The 16,507-nt window shown below is 58.9% G+C and overlaps 6 protein-coding genes across 6 annotated transcripts in view; 2 read left to right on the top strand and 4 right to left on the bottom strand.

Moving 5' to 3' along the window:
• Nucleotides 1–1,784, bottom strand: part of ACA1_114930 (adenylate and guanylate cyclase catalytic domain containing protein) — a gene marked incomplete at both ends in the record, with an annotated part of 5,117 nt that extends 3,333 nt beyond the window's left edge. Inside the window, 6 exons of the mRNA XM_004342164.1 lie at nt 118–213; nt 302–444; nt 536–636; nt 731–1,170; nt 1,247–1,336; nt 1,629–1,784. Of these exons, the coding sequence (XP_004342213.1) occupies nt 118–213; nt 302–444; nt 536–636; nt 731–1,170; nt 1,247–1,336; nt 1,629–1,784 (1,026 nt within the window). The remainder of the gene's footprint in view (nt 1–117; nt 214–301; nt 445–535; nt 637–730; nt 1,171–1,246; nt 1,337–1,628) is intronic.
• Nucleotides 1,785–2,090: 306 nt separating this feature from the next.
• On the bottom strand, nt 2,091–3,366 carry ACA1_114920 (ubiquitin interaction motif domain containing protein; the record flags this gene model as incomplete). The annotated part of the gene is made up of 6 exons (XM_004342163.1): nt 2,091–2,114; nt 2,207–2,543; nt 2,652–2,693; nt 2,774–2,857; nt 2,948–3,088; nt 3,185–3,366. 6 exons carry the CDS (start codon nt 3,364–3,366, stop codon nt 2,091–2,093), a joined length of 810 nt encoding a protein of 269 aa, XP_004342212.1.
• A 683-nt stretch (nt 3,367–4,049) lies between these two features.
• On the top strand, nt 4,050–8,007 carry ACA1_114910 (C2 domain containing protein; the record flags this gene model as incomplete). The annotated part of the gene is given in 13 exon segments (XM_004342162.1): nt 4,050–4,060; nt 4,213–4,435; nt 4,560–4,689; nt 4,799–4,965; nt 5,107–5,295; nt 5,397–5,454; nt 5,524–5,599; nt 5,719–6,653; nt 6,750–6,862; nt 6,962–7,071; nt 7,086–7,354; nt 7,466–7,485; nt 7,507–8,007. 13 exon segments carry the CDS (start codon nt 4,050–4,052, stop codon nt 8,005–8,007), a joined length of 2,802 nt encoding a protein of 933 aa, XP_004342211.1.
• Nucleotides 8,008–8,544: 537 nt separating this feature from the next.
• On the top strand, nt 8,545–14,405 carry ACA1_114900 (leucine rich repeat domain containing protein; the record flags this gene model as incomplete). The annotated part of the gene is made up of 23 exons (XM_004342161.1): nt 8,545–8,622; nt 8,751–8,933; nt 9,027–9,055; nt 9,163–9,332; nt 9,444–9,674; nt 9,792–9,862; nt 9,947–10,021; nt 10,125–10,197; nt 10,297–10,401; nt 10,492–10,716; nt 10,807–10,985; nt 11,162–11,330; nt 11,492–11,708; nt 11,782–12,035; nt 12,115–12,266; nt 12,364–12,515; nt 12,636–12,681; nt 12,842–12,914; nt 13,014–13,112; nt 13,270–13,396; nt 13,508–13,620; nt 13,722–13,780; nt 14,136–14,405. The coding sequence occupies 23 exons, from the start codon at nt 8,545–8,547 to the stop codon at nt 14,403–14,405; spliced, it is 3,150 nt and encodes a 1,049-aa protein (XP_004342210.1).
• Nucleotides 14,406–14,537: 132 nt separating this feature from the next.
• ACA1_114890 (uncharacterized protein) lies at nt 14,538–15,396 on the bottom strand (the record flags this gene model as incomplete). Its single annotated transcript, XM_004342160.1, has 2 exons — nt 14,538–15,088; nt 15,186–15,396. The coding sequence occupies 2 exons, from the start codon at nt 15,394–15,396 to the stop codon at nt 14,538–14,540; spliced, it is 762 nt and encodes a 253-aa protein (XP_004342209.1).
• Nucleotides 15,397–16,048: 652 nt separating this feature from the next.
• On the bottom strand, nt 16,049–16,477 carry ACA1_114880 (LIM domain containing protein; the record flags this gene model as incomplete). Its single annotated transcript, XM_004342159.1, has 1 exon — nt 16,049–16,477. One exon carries the CDS (start codon nt 16,475–16,477, stop codon nt 16,049–16,051), a length of 429 nt encoding a protein of 142 aa, XP_004342208.1.
• Between the last annotated feature and the right edge of the window lie 30 nt (nt 16,478–16,507).

Here is a 16,507-nt window from a genome sequence, read left to right as displayed (position 1 = left end):
CGTGTGTGTGGTGTGTGTCGTGTGTGTGGTGTGTGTCGTGTGTGTCGTGTGTGTCGTGTGTTAGAGGTAGGACGAGTGGATAAGGGGCGCCATGGGTCCGTGGGCGGAGTGGCGAACCTTGTTCATGTTGACGGCGGGGGCGGCGGTGCGGAGGGCTTCCTCGACCAAATCGCGGATGACGAACGGCGCCGTCTGCCGCATGACAAACTCACCCTGTGCCGACACACGCGCGACCGAAAACAATACATAAATAAATAACTAATAATAATTTAATAATAACTTTAATAATAATGGTGGGTACCGGCCGATAGGACACGTGGAGAAGCTTCGCGACATCGTTGGAGGTGTCGAGCAGACTCAGGGCGCAGTTCTGCACGTCTACGGCGTAGGCCTTCTGCTCGCCGACCAGCTTCGTCGCCAGCAGGTCGTGCATGCGCTGCAGAACTATAGTATAGCAACGTTTGGCGGTCAGTCAAAGAAAGAAGAACCGATGAAGTGGCGGCCATCGTGAGCGAACAGTCGGCGAGCGCCGTACTTTCGTTCGAGGGCGATTGGATGCGCTGCGAGATGCGGGCCAGGAGGGACGTCTTCTCGGCGAGTGCCGCCTGCAGCTCGACCGAAGCCTCCAGCTGTTGACTTGAGTGACGTCAGCATCCACCAATAAAATACACACGAAAAAATAATAAATAAAATAATAAATCAAATAAACAAAACAAAAAGAAGTGCGCACTCGAAGTCTATGGAGGGGATGGTGAAGTGGCAGGCGGCGACGATGGCGAGCGTGGCGGCGGCGATGTCGGCGGCCAGGGCCGACACGACAAAGGCTGTCGAGGCGCTGCCGCCGCCGACTACCCAGCCAACGCACTCGGCCACCATCTGAAGCGCGGCCCACGCCGCCACGACGAGGCCGCCGCTGCCCAGCTTGGCCTCCCACTTCTTGAGGAGGGCCGACCGAGCGACCGTCTCGCCCACGCGACTGACCACGTCGTCGAGCATGGGCGACGCGCCCACCAGGGGCCGCACGCGGCAGACGAGCAGGAGCGCGGCGAGGAGCGGCGCGTAGATGGTGGGCAGGATGCCGCTGGCGGATGCGGCGGTGGCGGAGATGACAGCACCGACGCCCGCGGCCAGTCCCACGAATGCCAGCGCGCGCTCGACGCCACGGCTGGCCTGTGCGCGAGAGGCAGCCGTCGTGCGCCTTGATTAGACACTGTGTGTCGTGTCGTGTCGTGTGTGGTGGGCGCACCTGTAGGCCGAGCAGGGGAGCGACGTTGGCAGTGCGGCCACCGAGCAGACAGCTCACTGATGCGAGGCACAGGCCCACACCCAATACCGCCTATGTGCGAAAAGAAGTTCATCGTTTCGATCGAAAACAGAATAATAAATACACTCAAATAAAACGTAAATGAAAAGAATAAGTTGCCAGCTTGAAGATTTAGATTGACCTTATTCAATCCAAACTGGCACAAGATATATATTGGTTAATATTATATAATTTAAATGTGCAATTAAAAGTCACTAGAGAGATGAAGGGTAACAAAAGAGGAGTGGCGTACGTGTCTGGTGAAGCCGAGGGCGGGTGCAGCAGGCAAGAGAAGAAGTAGGGGAAGTAGCATGAGAAGGGGGACCACGCCGTGTGCTCCATCAGCGCCCTGAGGTCGGCGACCCAGTAGCAGCAGGGCCATCACGCACACGCCTGCACCGAGGCTCACGCCCGCGCCCACCCAAGCGCCCATCATGGTCAACTTCGAGATCGCGGCCGTAGCTGCTGCCATGAGCATCATCTCGTGTTGTTCATGATGAAGTGATGGTGGCTCTACTCGGTGAAGCGATGCAGCCCCATTCGCGAAATCGTGGTGCGGCGTGTGGAGGGCCACATCAAGCCCCTCTACCCCGCTCGCCATCTTCGTGTGCGTGTCTGCCCTCGCTTGAAATCTGCTAAATTTGGGGCCTCAAAGCTACCGATCTGCAGAAGACCTCACCTGCTGTATTTTTTTCACCTTCGCAGCTCGGCTCAATCTCGCCAAAACGAAACGAAACGAAACGAAACCGTTTCGAAATCCCAAACGTGGCGACACACAAGCTTGGGCTCACTTGGCCTGGCCGTGCTCGGCCTGTGATGCGCAACAAGCAACAACAACAACAAGCCAAGGGTGAGCATGACAAAGGCTATGCCAACGAAGTGGTGGTGGTGGAGAAGGTGTACAAGTGACATGGCGATGGCCTGCTTGAGCTCGTCATCTTCGTCGTCTTCGTCGTCGCTACCGATGATCAGTGGCGGCAGCTGCTGCTGGAGAACGGGGGTCGAGGGTGCCGAATGCACCGCTGCTGCAGGCGGCGCCCCTGAATCCGGGCCGGCGAGGCTGGCCGCGATGGCCTGCATCAGCTGCTCCTCCTCCGAGAGCTGCGCTGCGGGTCGCTGGCCTCGCTTGGCCGCCACCCAATTGGGACTCCCTGGGTGTACACCTCGTGGGCGCTCCGGCAGCGATCCACGAACGCAGAGGATCGTGTACCCCTTCTCCAACAAGGTGTCCAAGAATGCACTGGTGGCGTTGTGTGTCGTTGTGTGTCGTTGTGTGGCGTTGTGTGTCGTGTCGTTAGCGTGGACCACCGGACTCAGTCGTGCCGCCGCGATCACGGGCATCGTTTACCTGAGATAGAACTGCGACAGGTATTGGGGTTCGGCTAACAGACTGCAGAGAGAGCGCCCGATGTGAGCACGCCACACGACCACACCCTCACATGGCCACGGAGAAGGGAATGGTCTGGCTACCTGTTGAAGTTGTACCAGTCCTCCCCAATCTTTCTGATCGTCAGCCAGTGGCTCGCCAGATTGCATATGAAGGCCTGCTCCTGCCTAGAAAGCGAGAGAGAGAGAGAGAGAAGCACCAATGTGGCGTTAGTGCCTCAATGATCATTGGTTGAGGGCCAGAGCCAGCACACGTACAGGGGATTGTCTTTGGCTTCCTTCATGTCGGGGTTGGTCAGGCTGTGACAGGTGAGGTTCCACACCTTGAGCGCCTCCTCGATCACCTGGATGGAGTAGTTGCCATCGTCTGCCACGTTGCCCGAGTCCTCGGCCATATACCTGATAAATAAATAAATAAATAAATAATAAATAAAGGAATGGAAAAATAGAGCCAAGGAGAGGGATAGGAAACGAAGGAGAAAGGAGGGGGCAGACTTGAGAAAGTCGGTGCTGTCGATGCCGCTGGCCATCATGACCTCCTTTTCGCGACGGTCGAATTCGTGGGCGATTTGCATGAGGTCGATTTCGGTGAATATAGAGTTCTGCATGAGCGTGTTGAGCGCGTGGACTGCGCACAACCCCGCCACCTGCTTCTCATGATACAACATCTCTGTCATCTCTTTCTATTTTGTGTTTGTTTGTGTTTGAATTTTTCTTGTTTATGTTGTGTATAGGCCGCTAGGGTGGCAGATGACGTGAATTGTCAACGAATTTGGCAGAAATACCAAACATTTTTCGGCTTCGCCAGGAGCAACACACAAGACAGAGCACCCGGGTGGCTTGCTGACAGCGGCGCCTTGACAAGGCTCATTGGATTGCGGACTGGCTGACGACTACTGCCCGCTCGCAAGCCTTGGAGGTAGTTGAACGCTTGCAAGAGCCTCAGGGAGGGAGAAGGCGTGGAGTGAAAAGGGAGGGCAGGAGTTTGATGGGAGACAACATCTTGAGGCTCACCGGTACGACATCGATCTCCAGTAAAAAAGGATGAACAATGAAAGGAGGGGGGTGGTTGATAATTGGCCCTGACGCTGCCCCGTCCCCCCTGCAGTGGTGGCCGGACGTAATCTCCCTTCACCACGCCAAAGCCAACCTGGTAACCTCTCGCTTTCGTTCTTTTGTTTTCCTTTTTTTATTTTGATTGTTTTCATTTTTTAAAAAATAAAATCGACGAACTGGAACAGGAGGAGGGGAGCTGGTGTGCGTGGCGCGGGTCGTGGTGGGCGAGAGCGCTGCCAAGTTGAAGAAGAAGCGCACCACGTCCTCCACCCGATGGACCCCCAACCCGGTCTGGGGCGGCGAAATGCTCACCTTGTACGCTCCTTCTCTTCCCAGCAGTCTTGAGCGCGTGCACTTCAGATCACACGTGTGCGGTTGCGTGTGTGCGTGTGCGTGTGCGTGTGCGGTGTGTTTTGTGCATGTCTGCGCGTGTCGTGTCGTCGTTCTGACGTCACTGGCGTCACCAGTGAGGTGGACGCGCATTTGGCGGGCCTCAAGGTGGAGTGCTGGGCCAAGGAGAAGAGCGGCAAGACCAGCCTGGGCGAGGTGATCGTCCCGCGGGCCTCGCTTCCGCTCAACTGCGAGGCCGAGAGCTGGTACACCCTGGCGCCCGGGAAGGACACCAAGCCGAGCAATCTACGCACATCCGCCTCGCCGGCCGAACTTTACCTGCGTCTCAACTACCAATCGGTAACTCCACTCTGCGTGATCGTGTGTGGTGTGCGGTGCGTGCGTGTGCGCGCGTGCGGTGTGTGCGGTGTGGTGTGTGCGGTGTGTGCGGCGACTCACCTCACTGGATCGTGCGCGTGTTTAGGTGCCGACGGCATCGCCAGTGAAGGACCGGATGAAGCTGCGGCGGCGCAGCTCGTCGCTGCTCCGGCGACAAAAGCGAAAAGAGCTCGAACGCATCTTCCCGCTTTCACCCGATGAAGAGCTCCTGCGCAGTACGCACTAATTTATATATATGTTGGTAATTTATTTATTGATTTATTAATTTATTTATTAGTTGCTTTTTCGTTCTCACATTTACGTTTGTGTGCTGGCCACGCGCAGCCAAGAAGTGCTATATGAGCAAGGAGAAGGGGCGACTCTATGTGACCAACCTCCACGTCGGGTTCTACGAGAAGAAGAAGGCCGGCGTGTGGCTCGAGTACCCCCACATTCTACACATCTCAGTCGAGGGCAGCGACCTCTTCATCACCGATCACAACACCAACGAGGTTCCCATTTCCCTCACCCGCCTCATTGGAGCTATATAACTCCGACATCATTGCTCACGTTGGTGCCGTGTGTGCCGTGTGTGTCGTGTGTCGTGTTGTGTGTCATGTGCGTGTCGTGTGTGTCGTCCACTCACGGTGCAGTATTGCTTTCACGAGGGAGCGAAGATCTACAAGGTGATCTACGCGTTGTGGCGCGGCGGCAGCGCGGTGGAGGAACTCGCCACCACCGAGGACTCGGACTCGCTCGGGAGCGACCCTTCGAGTCCGGGTCCCGACCCCATCCCCTACCCCCGAAGCATGAGCGATCCTCATCAGCCCGCCGTCTCCGAGGTGCTCTTCCTTGCTATTCGTTATCTCACCATTCTTTATTATTATATTATTTTAATATTATTCTGATGCTAATGAATTAATAGGGGAGCTCTTCGCCACAGGGAGCGAGCCCACCAGTCACCACCAAGCACAAGAAGTTCTCTTCGACCCGCTATCGAGGTACGCACCTCCATACATGTTTTTATCATATATCGAGCGTTGACGTCAGTTTGTCGCGTGGACCACCAGCGTTCAAGGGCGAGCTCAGTTCCTTGCGTACGCTGAGCAACAGCGACGGCTGCCTCCAATCCAAAATCGCTCCCGAGTACGATTGCTTTTTCACGTGTTTTACTTCTCGCTCGGAGTGGTGGTTCTGAATTCTGCTCTCGATGTGTGCGGTCGCGTGTGTCCTGTGTTCGATGTGCGGTGGTACGTGCCTTTCAGGGAGCCATCTGCTGCGCCGGGGAGGGTGCGGAAGCGCCTAAGCACGGGCCTCAGACACTTCCTGCGCCCAGCCGAAGTCGACAAGAACAACAAACAGCTGCACCAGCAAATGAGCGACTCCCAGGCCTCCCCCGTCGTCACCGCCGTCGTCGACCTCGACAAGAACAACAACGCCAGCGGCAGCAGCGGCATTATCCACGGCAGCAGCAGCGGCCACAACAGGGACCGCATCGTGTTCACGATGGAGGACGACGACCAGACCGAGGCCGTCGACGAGAAGACCATGATCGAGCAAGCGGCCAGCCACGCCTCGTCGAGCAACGACGGCCTGAACACCTGTCTGTACGCGTCGAGCGACCAGCCGCCACGGTCGGACCTGTACCGGCCCCGGGCCGACACCTGGGCCGGCCCGGGCCGTCGGTATGGTGGCAACGACGACGACGACGATGGCGACGATGACGAGACCAGCGACGAGGGCGACGAGCGGGACCGAAGGGCGAATGGGGCGAGGAGCGACGAGGGCGACGGCGACGGCGACGATGAAGATGAAGATGAGGAGAAGGAAGGGGAGGAGGACGTGGTGAGTCTGTCGAGCGGCGATAGCGACCCGCGCTCGCTGTCGTCGATCGCGGTGTCGATCGCGTTGGGCGCGCGGGACGACATCGCCACCGAGCAGCTGCTGCACTCGTCGACAGCCACCACGCGCACCACCAGCGGGATGGACGAGGAATTCGAAGAAGGCGAAGAGGCCCGGCGGGGAGAGGCTGACGGCGATGCCGCCGGCGCTGCCGCCGCAAGGCGCAGCCAGTCGCTCATCCTGCCAAAGCGGCGGTGCAGCAACGCCGGCATATCGACCAAGGGCGACCAGGGCACGAGCCAGATTCGTTTGCTGATCAAGCCCAGCAAGTCCGACCCCAACACCCTCGTCGTCAAAGGTGCCGCCTCCGTTGTTGTCTTTGGCTCTGGCGCGGGCTAGGATCTCAAATACGTCGTCGTTTTGTTTTTGTTTTTGTTTTTTGTTTGGTTCGCAGTGATCTCGGCGCTCAACCTGGACATCCCGCGGGGCTGCGTATGCGAGAGCGTCTTCGTGCAAGTCCAATACGCCCGACAGACCGAGAAGACCGAGGCCGTCAACGGGTCATCGGTACCTAAACGAAACCTCTCTTCCTCCCCACAAGCCGGCGCGGTTCTGATTGTGTGTGCGCGCGTGTCGTGTCGTGTCATGTTGTTTCGTGCGCTGCAGTCTTCGCTGTTCTTCAACCAAAAGATCAAGTTGTACGTGGACTCCACCCCTCGCTTCGATCGAAAGTTTACATTCAAACGAATGAATAACCAATACTTCGCCGTGGTGGCGTGTGCGTCGACAGCAATTGGATTGGGGGAAAGAGCGAGTTCATCGACGTCACGTGCTGGTACGTCGACCCGAAGCGCGGGCGGGACGTGTTCGTGGGCCAGGCCGTCGTGCCGCTGCCCTCGCCCGTGCACGGCGTGCGATCGTACCGCATCGACGGCTGGTACGAGCTCGTCGACCGCCGCGTCAAGGCCGTCAGCCAGCTTCGTCGGCGCATAGGCGGCGTTGTCCGCCTGCCGGACGCTTCGCCCCGGGCGCCCCACGCCACTTCCTCCGATGACCCCTGTACGGCCTTCTCTCCTTCCGCCTATCGATATCACTCACACTCGCTCACCACCTGCGTGCGTCGTGTGCGTGTGCGGCGGTGTGTGTCGTGTCATGCTTTGCATTCCGCAGCGGAGAGCGGGTCGGTGGTGGTACGTACGCGAGCGCTGAAGCGGAGCGGGCCGGACCTGCACGGGTCGGTGATCATCCACGCCACCGGGTCGGCCGACCAGGTGGGCGTCGCGCACGGCGGCGGTGCGAGCGCCGCCGACGACGACGAGCCCACGGTGCTCGAACAGCCCTTCACCGACACCGTCGAGTCCTACTCGTTCGACGACTGCGAGGACACGTTCGGGTTCGAGCGGTCGCTCAGCCCGCGGACGGATGACGACACGCTCTCCTGGACCAGCCGAGCCACCACGCCCCGAGAGCGATCGTCCGCAGAGGCAGCGCCGTCGCTGCGCCGGTCGCAGCAGCAGTCCAAGACGCCCCTCGCGAGCTCGGCCAACACGACGACGTTAGCACCATCGTCAACTACGTCGCTGGCGTCGTCGTCGTCATCGGCATCATCAGCGACGTCATCACCACCAACACCTTCGTGCCTGTACCTGGTGGTGGTGTTTGCGGTACTCCTCGTGGGTGCTCTCTTCGAGATCGCCAGACGAGATCTCTGACATGCGCCCTCTCACCATCAACATCACCATCACCATCATCAGAATGGCAGTGTACACTACTATCAATAAAAAAAAACAACATCAATCGGTTGCATGGCAATGGTCTTGGGTCTGCCTCACAACAGGAGAGAAACATGACATGCCACCACCAAAAATGGGAAATGGTCAACATCACCGCTGTAGTGCTGCGGCTTGCTCGAAAGAGAGACACTCAATACACCCGAACCAGGCTTGGCTTGCGCGTGTGGTGTGCCGGACGCTGCGTGTCAGCTGAACTGAACCACAGCAGGGCAACAAAAACGAGGGGGGAACTTGAAATCAAAGAAAAAAAGTAGCGGTCAAGTTGACCACATCTCGAGATCAGCCCGAGGAGAGAGCAAGAAGGGAGATTGAATCTGCGGGGAGAAGGAGAAGTAGAAGAAGGAGAAGAAGATGGCGCAGCACACGCAGCTTGCCCCGTTGGTCATTGGCAGAGGGAGAGTGCCTGCGGGCCAGCAAGCTTCCCAGACCGAAGCTGGCGGTGGTGAGCAGGAAGAGATGGAGGACCAGCTCGCCCCCGACGCCCTCGCCGTCTGGTCCGATGCGTGTCGGGCCGCTGGCCTCCCCGCCTGCTCTGTACGCCCCCCCTTTATTATTTGTTCTTTCTTTATTTATTTGATTTAATAGTCTTCCAATTTGTTATTCCCTGCTTTAAATAATTTATTTAATCACATTCGTTTTTTTCTTTTTAAAATGCAATTTAGGCGCGTTGCGGGCTGGTGGCGGTCTGCGACGCGCTGATGAATCGGGCCGGAGGAGGGAAGGAGGACCTGGGACGGGCCGCGGTTGTGCTGTGGGACCTCACGTCTGGCAGCGGCGAGGTGACGCGCGAGCACTACGCCATCTTTCTCAAATACTTCGGCTCCATCACGCGCTGCCTCGAAAAGGTACGACGCACGACACACACGACACACACGACACACACGACACACACGACACACGCTACTTACGAACTCCCCTGTGTTCGTGTACGACAACAGCTGCGCGACGTGATGACGAGCGGCGTGGAGTAAGCACTATCACTCTTCGGGCGGCTTGAGTGAGGACCTCTGAAGCTGATGTATCGTTCATCGTGTGTCGTGTCGTGCCGTGTGCGTGCGTTGTGTACGTTGACAGTTGGTTTCACGGGAATCGGGCGCGGGAGGAATCGGAAGCGCTGTTGGCGGCGGGCGGACACGAGAAGCAGTTCCTGCTGCGCTACAGCAGCAACGTGGGCGCCTTCACGGTGGACTACATTAAGGGCGGCAAGATCTGCCACTTCAACAACATCCGGAACGACCCCGATGGTACCCAGTCTGACGCCCGTCTTCGTCTCACCCGTTTACCCATCAGCCCAGTAACACGCACACACACACGCACACGCACACGCACACGCACACGCACATCAACCTTGACAGCGGGAATTGAGGTGATGGTGGGGCGACCGCCGGCGCAGCACACATACAAGTACTCCAACCTGAACACGTTCGTCACCAAGAACCAACACATCTTCGGCGAGCCGTGCGTCAACCACGAATCAGCCTTTCATCGGCTCCAGCTGCGCCTGGCCTCGGACGATGGCTTCTCGAGCCTGGCCGACCTCCTCCCGCTGCAGCTCAGTCGACCCGCCACCAGCACCCACCAACAACGTGCGTGTCGTTGGTCGTGTCGTGTCGTTGGTCGTGCCGTGCGTGTGCGTGTGTGTGTGTGTGTGTGTGCGTGTGTGTGCGTGTGCGTGTGCGTGCGTACGTGTGTGTGTGATGTAGCGATACTGATGTTTGAAGTCGTCACAGCGAAAAGCGAGAACGACACGTTCAGGGCGATCATATCGCCCAAGGTTCGTGGCCAGGCCCTTTGAAGACAACTCCCCGACCAACAACAGAGAGATGATTCGAAAACTCACGCGCGCTGCACAACGCAGGGCAAGACGCCGCGGGATCTGGCGGTGCCGCGTTCGCACTCGGATCAGGAGCGGACGCAGCGCCAGCGCGAAAAGGTGGCCTGCCTCAGTTACTGCAGTGAATGCGTCGCTCTTCGTTCTTCTTTCTTTGCTCATCTCGTCTTGTCTCGTCTTCGCTCTTCCCCCCCCCGCCTTCCAGAGCGACAAGCAGGCCAAGAAGGAACACAAGAAAGCGAAGCATAAAAAGGACAAAAAGGAAAAGGGGGCCGAAGGTACCGCATACACCGCACACACCGCACACGCACACGTGTTGACGTGTTGACGTGGGGACCGCGTGTTTTCAGTCAGCAAGTCGTGGAGCTCCGATGCAGCGGACGTGTCTCTGCGCATCAAGCAGTCGCTCAACCTGGCGGGGAAGACCAGCCGACCCTCGCTCGACCTGCGCTCCATGCACATCGGGCCTGACCTCCCCTCGGGTTCGTACCACGTGTGCGGTCATGCGTGTGCGGTCGTGCGTGCGTGTGCGGTGTGTGCGGTGTGCTAATGATTCTTTGTGTGTGCGACAGCCGTGTGCGAGCTGCGCAATCTGGTGAGCCTGGACCTGTCGCACAACAACCTCACGGAGCTGCCCGACGCTCTGGGCACGCTGGAGAAGCTCGAGACGCTGGACGTGACCGACAACAAGCTCACCCACCTCAACCCCGCCATCTTCAGCGGCGGCATGCGACGGCTGACCTCCTTCATCTGCGCCGACAATCTCCTCACCACCATCCCCGACACCCTCTTTGAAGGTACCTTATGCCGTGTGTGCCGTGTGTGCCGTGTGCGCCGTGTGTGTCGGGTGTAGTGTCGTGTGCGCTCACAATAGCGGGGGTGATCAGGTGTCGGGCGGTACGCGTTGGCCCATTTGGACTTTTCGTGTAACCAGCTGACGAGCGTGCCCAAGTCGGTCTCGAAGCTCAAGTACAAGCTGCAGTTCCTCGACCTCTCGCTCAACTCCATCGAGAAGCTGCCCCAGGCCATCACCAAGCTCACCTACCTCGAAGAATTCTACATCAAGGTAATTACTACTTATTATTCTTTATTTCTCAAATTAGTAAAATGAGTGAATTTTATAAATTAATTTATTCTATCTTGTTTATATTTAGATTATATTTATTGTTTTGGCTGAATTGTAATTGTAACTTTATAATTCGCTTATTTAAAAACTTAATTATTTTATTTTATTTTTTGCAGGGCAACAAGCTGCGTCAGCTGCCGCGCAGGATGAGCTCGATGATCTCGCTCATGGTGCTGGATGTGGCCGACAACCAGCTCCACGAGGTGCCCGACGAGCTCTTCCTCCACACCAAGGCCATGCCCGGCTTCGTCCTCATCACCTCTGGCAACGCCCTCGACACCAAAGGTTCTCTTCGTTCTTCGTTCTTTGTTCTTCTTCCTCGTTCGTTTTTCATTCTTCTTCTGACACTAGTCTTCGTGTTGCGTGCGGCGCGTACGATGGTGTGCGTGTGCGGTCGTGTGCGATAATGTGTGTGTGCGTGTGCGGTGTGGCGTGTGCGCACACAGTGGTGGACGCACGCATGGTGATGGTGCAGAAGGCCAAGCCGCAGAACCAGTCGGTGCAGGACCTATTCGACGTCTACAACTTTGGGCTCAAGTACGACCGGGGTGGCGAGGGCTCCCAGACCGCCGCCGCCGCCCTCTCCAGCTCCGGCCGGGTGCCCGCCCTCCTCCTCGCCTCGCCCAAGGGCGCCCAGCCCGATCTCAAGTCGCCCAACTCCAAGTACGCCCCGCCACACACACACACACGACCGCACACACCGCACACGCACACGTTGATGGTTGTGCGAACGTAGGGGCGATGGGCCGAAGCCGGAGTGTGTGCTGGCGCGGCTGGCGGCCGAGTCGGTGCACATCTCGTACCTGCCCTCACTATGGCGGGCCACCCCCGGCTACCGCCTCGAGCACGCCATCGACACCGACGCGCCCCTCGAGCCCGACCGTCAGCGCGACGACGCCGACGTCGACGCCGGCGACGAGTCGTGCCACTCGATCCTCTACGAACACAGCACCATATTCGACTACCGCCGCTTCTTCCACCTGCGCACCGGTGCGTTCCGTGTGTGCGGTGAGCGTGTGCGGTAAGCGGTGAGTGTGTGCGGTGAGACTGACGCGCGTGTGCGGCGCAGTGCACACGAACATCATCGGAAACGAGAAGCGGCTGGGTCCGGTGTGCGTGTCGATTCAGAAGGAGCTCAAGGACATGGAGCCCGAGGACCCCTCCAACGAGGCCCACTGCAAGACGCCCGGCACCTACCGCGTACTCATCCGCACCGTCCAGGTACCTCGCCCGCGCGTGTGGTGATGCGTGTTGCGTGGTGCGTGTCGTGTTGTCGCGCGTGTGCGGCGGTGCATGACACGACACGACACACGGACAGGGCGACAGGGTGGCGGAGTTGCCGACGGCGCTGGTGAAGCAGCGGAAGAAGGAGCGCTACGCGCGGTCCAACGACCTCCTGCAGGCGGTCAAGAAGCACCTCGACGCCAGCCACAAGCTCAAGTTCTCCATCGATCAGCTCTACGTCATCCGGTACACGACACGACACGACACGCACACGCACACGCACCGCGACACGACACTCACCACGACACGCACCGCGACACGACACGACACGCACCACGACACTAATTCGTTGGTGGTGAAAATTAGGGACGCGGCTTCACATGAAGCCTTTGCTGAACTCGAAGACAAACTGGTACGTACCTCGCCCTTCGCAGGACTGCAGCTGCCTGGCGCCACTCACTGCTGCGAGTGCGCGACTCACCCCCACTGGACCGCACACACGACACGACACGACCAACGACACGACCAACGACACGACCAACGACACGACACGACACGACACAACTGAACAGAAAGTGAATTCGTTCAAGTTCGGGGTCCTCTACGCCAAAGAGAATCAGGACGAGATTGCCATGTACAACAACCGTACGCCTCGCCCGCTCCCGCGCCCGCTGCCTCTTTCTTTTGTGGCCCACACGACCAACGACACGACACACACCACGACACACAACACGACCCGCACAGAGGAGGCCAGCGAGGGCTTCGACAATTTTGTGTCGGTGCTGGGCGACAGGATCCAGCTGGAGGGGTGGACCAAGTACTCGGCCGGCCTCAACACCAACCGTACGCCCGCCACCCTTCCTCCTCGTGTGTGCGGTGCGCCTGCGGTGGTGTGTGTGTGTGTGTGTGGTGTGTGTGTGTGTGTGTGGTGTGTGTGTGTGTGTGTGTGTGTGATGCGCGCGTGCGGTTGTCGCTGATGGTGAGGACGGCACGCGCGTAGGCAGCGGACAGTCGGTGTACACGGTGTTCCAGGGGCTGGAGGTGATGTTCCACGTCTCCACGCTCCTCCCCTTCCGGCAGCGCACCGACGAGCTCGGCCAGCAGTGGGAACGCAAGCAACACATCGGGTTCGCTTCGCCCCGCTCTCGCTCGCTCGCTCTCGGCGACTACTGACTGTGCGTGCGTGCGGTTGGCGTGTGCGGGCGGGCGTGTGCGGTTGGCGTGTGCGGTGTGTGCAGCAATGACGTGGTGGTGATCGTGTACTATGAGGGCACGTCGCAGCTCGACCCGGCCATCTTCGAGAGCCAGTTCAATCACGTGTTCGCCATCGTGCAGCCCATCCCCGGCTCCGGTACGCCCGATGCGCGTGCGACGAGCGGTGAGTGCGGTGGGCGTGTGCGGTGGGCGCGTGCGCAATGGGTGGAATCTGATGATGATGGTTTGTCGCGGCAGACCCGGTGAGCTACCGGTTACACATGGCGTACAAGGATGGCGTGTCGACCCTCACCGACGTGCGACCGCCTCTGCCGGCCCGGGCCACGCTCAAGCACGGGCTCGGCCTGCGCGATTACCTCCTCACCAAACGTACACACCGCACACACCGCACACGCCCACCGCACACACCGCACGCGCGTGCGCCAAGTGCAATTGGATTGATCTTCGCGATCGTGAGTGCAGTTATCAACGCGGAGCGGTGTGCGATGAGCGCGGAGCGCTTCCAGAAGCCCACGCAGCGTCTGCGCCAGATCCTCTTCAGCGAACTCCAGACCCGCTTCCCCAAAGCCACCAAGGCACAACACGACACACGACACACGACACGCGCCGAAACTGACACTCGCACGCACGCACCGCCTCACACACCAACAGCAGGAGGCGCAGAAGCAGCTGTTCTCGCTGCCCCGGGGCAAGAGGAAGTCGCGCGACGGTCGCGTCGCGGCGGCGGCGGCGGGCGAGTACCACAGCCTGTCGCCCGGGCGGGACGACGCGGCCCAGGGCTACATGGCGCCCGACGCGTCGGGCGACTACTCCCCGCCCATGGCGTCGTCGCCGTCCGCGTCCTCGTCATCGTCCGAGTACATGACCCCCGACGTCGCCGCCCGCGTCGCCCGCGAGCTGGACAAGGCGCAGCGGCAGTGATCGCTCGCTCGGGCTACTCGCGTGTGCGTGTGCGGTGGTGCGTGTGTGCGACGTGTGCGTGTGCGGCGTGTGCGTGTGAACGTTTTTCGTATGTTTTTTGTACATTGTTGTTGGTTGGCGATCGCGTGTTGATCAGTAATCGACAAGCCTAAATCCTCCTCCACCTTCGTCGTCGCTGTCGTCTTCTTCTTCTTCTTCTTGGCTTTCTTTCGTCTTCTTCTTTTCGTTGTTGTCCTCGTCGCGCTTCTGCTTCTTCGCGGCCTCCGTTGTTGTTGGTGTGGTCGCCTTGATGACCCCGATGGTCGCCGTCGTCTTCTTCGTCTGCGTCTGCGCGGCTGCCTCGGGCTGCTTGCGCTTGGGCGTCACCTGGATGATGCTCACCCCCATGATCCCCTTCTTCTTGGCCGGCGCGGCGGTCGCCTTAGATGAAGATGTCAACGCCGACGTAGAGGAAGAAGAAGTAGAAGATGGAGATGTGGAAGTGGAAGAGGTGGTGGAGAGGAAGGTGGGAAGCACGAGCGGCTCGGGCTCGTCGGCGGTGTAGACGATGGTGGCACGTTGCGCCTCGAAGCGCGCCAGCTCGTCCCGCTCCTCCTGCTCGCGCAGTGCCAGGTGGCGCTGGCGCGTAAGGTCGTACTCGGCAAGGAACGCCACGTCATCTTCATCCAACGCCTTTGGTGGTCCTGTACGTACGCCACAAGAGATGCGAATTTAAATTTGCATCTTCGCATGGATTGGAAAGAGGAGATGATGATGGAGCGTTGGGGGGGGGGCGCATACGGAATCGGATCTTTTCTTTGAAGTCTTCTTCGGCGCGGTCCCTGTTAGACTGCAGCTGCTCCCAGAGGGGCTTGCGCGGCCCATCGGGCACCGGGGCGCGAGGCGTTCCGCCAAGCTGCTGCCGCTCCTCCTCGAGCTGCTTCTCCGACACGAAGCGACTCCCCGTCGCCACCGCCTCCACCCACGACGTCGTCGACCCCTCCCCGTCCATGTAGCCAGATCAATCAAAAAGACAAAAATCAAGTTTGTGCGTTTTCTGTTTTTTCTAACCCTGTGGACGCACTCTTTCCCCTGTATCTGTGTCGCGACTAAAAGATAAAGGCACTTATGGGGATTGAACCCATGACCTTCAGTTTACAAGACTGACGCTCTACCACTAAGCTAAAGTGCCCTCTCTACTTCAATTCCCCCTTCATTATCGTGGGGGATGCCACACTCAGGGTTGCTGGCGCTTGTGTTGAGTGCGACGAGGGTGCGCTGACTGATGAATGGTTGATCATGGCTGGATGCTCGATGTTTGTACAGACAAGAAAGTTACAGCTGTTTGTATTCGGCAAGAAATCGAGTGTGGTACAGAGACAGCGAGAAAAGTAGAGGTAGAGGAGAGCGGGAGACCAAAACAAAAGGAGAGACGAAGAGAGGCAGTGCGTGTAGAAGGAGAGGGTCATCTCGCTCGCGCACTGCACTGTCTCTCCTCGTTCCCATTTCTGTATCGCCACTCAGTCGATAGTCGCCATTCGCTTGCTGTCCTGGATCGTCGTCGATCCCCCATTGGTTCCGAAGAAGTAGTAGATTGTAGATGTAGAGGCGGGGGAGTAGAGACGCACGACGATTCGACTTGGAGCCGGGGTCGGGTCTAGCGCTTACTCGTAGTACTCCTGCTGGTAGCCACCCTGATCGTAGCCGCCCTGCTGCTCGTAGCCGCCCTGGTCATATCCACCCTGATCGTAGCCGCCAGCAGCAGCGCTGTTGCCGCCGCCGTACTCGCCAGAATCGGGAGTCGATTGGCCCCAGGCACCACCGGCCGCGGCCTGGGTGGAGGAGGGGTTGCTGGCGTACTCGCCCTGGTCGGCCTTCCTCTCGGATTCGAACGACCTCACCTCGACCTGCGCGGGCGCGTAGTGGACCGGGCAGTAGAGGGTACCCTCGTGCGACTTGAAGTTCTTCAGGTTGAGCGTGATCTTGCACACCGAGCACTTGAAGCACAGCTTGTGGTAGTTCTTGCCGTTACCCGGGCTGATCTTCTCCACGGGGTACACGGTCTTGTTGCAAACGCCACACTTGGGGTTCATCTTTTTGTGTTGATGAGATGTGGTGAGGAG

The sequence above is a fragment of the Acanthamoeba castellanii genome (genome assembly GCF_000313135.1).
Source record: "Acanthamoeba castellanii str. Neff unplaced genomic scaffold scf7180000084669, whole genome shotgun sequence".
In the NCBI taxonomy this organism is placed as follows: domain Eukaryota; phylum Discosea; order Longamoebia; family Acanthamoebidae; genus Acanthamoeba; species Acanthamoeba castellanii.
Note: the sequence above shows the minus strand (reverse complement) of the source record. Positions and strands in the feature narration are given on the sequence as shown.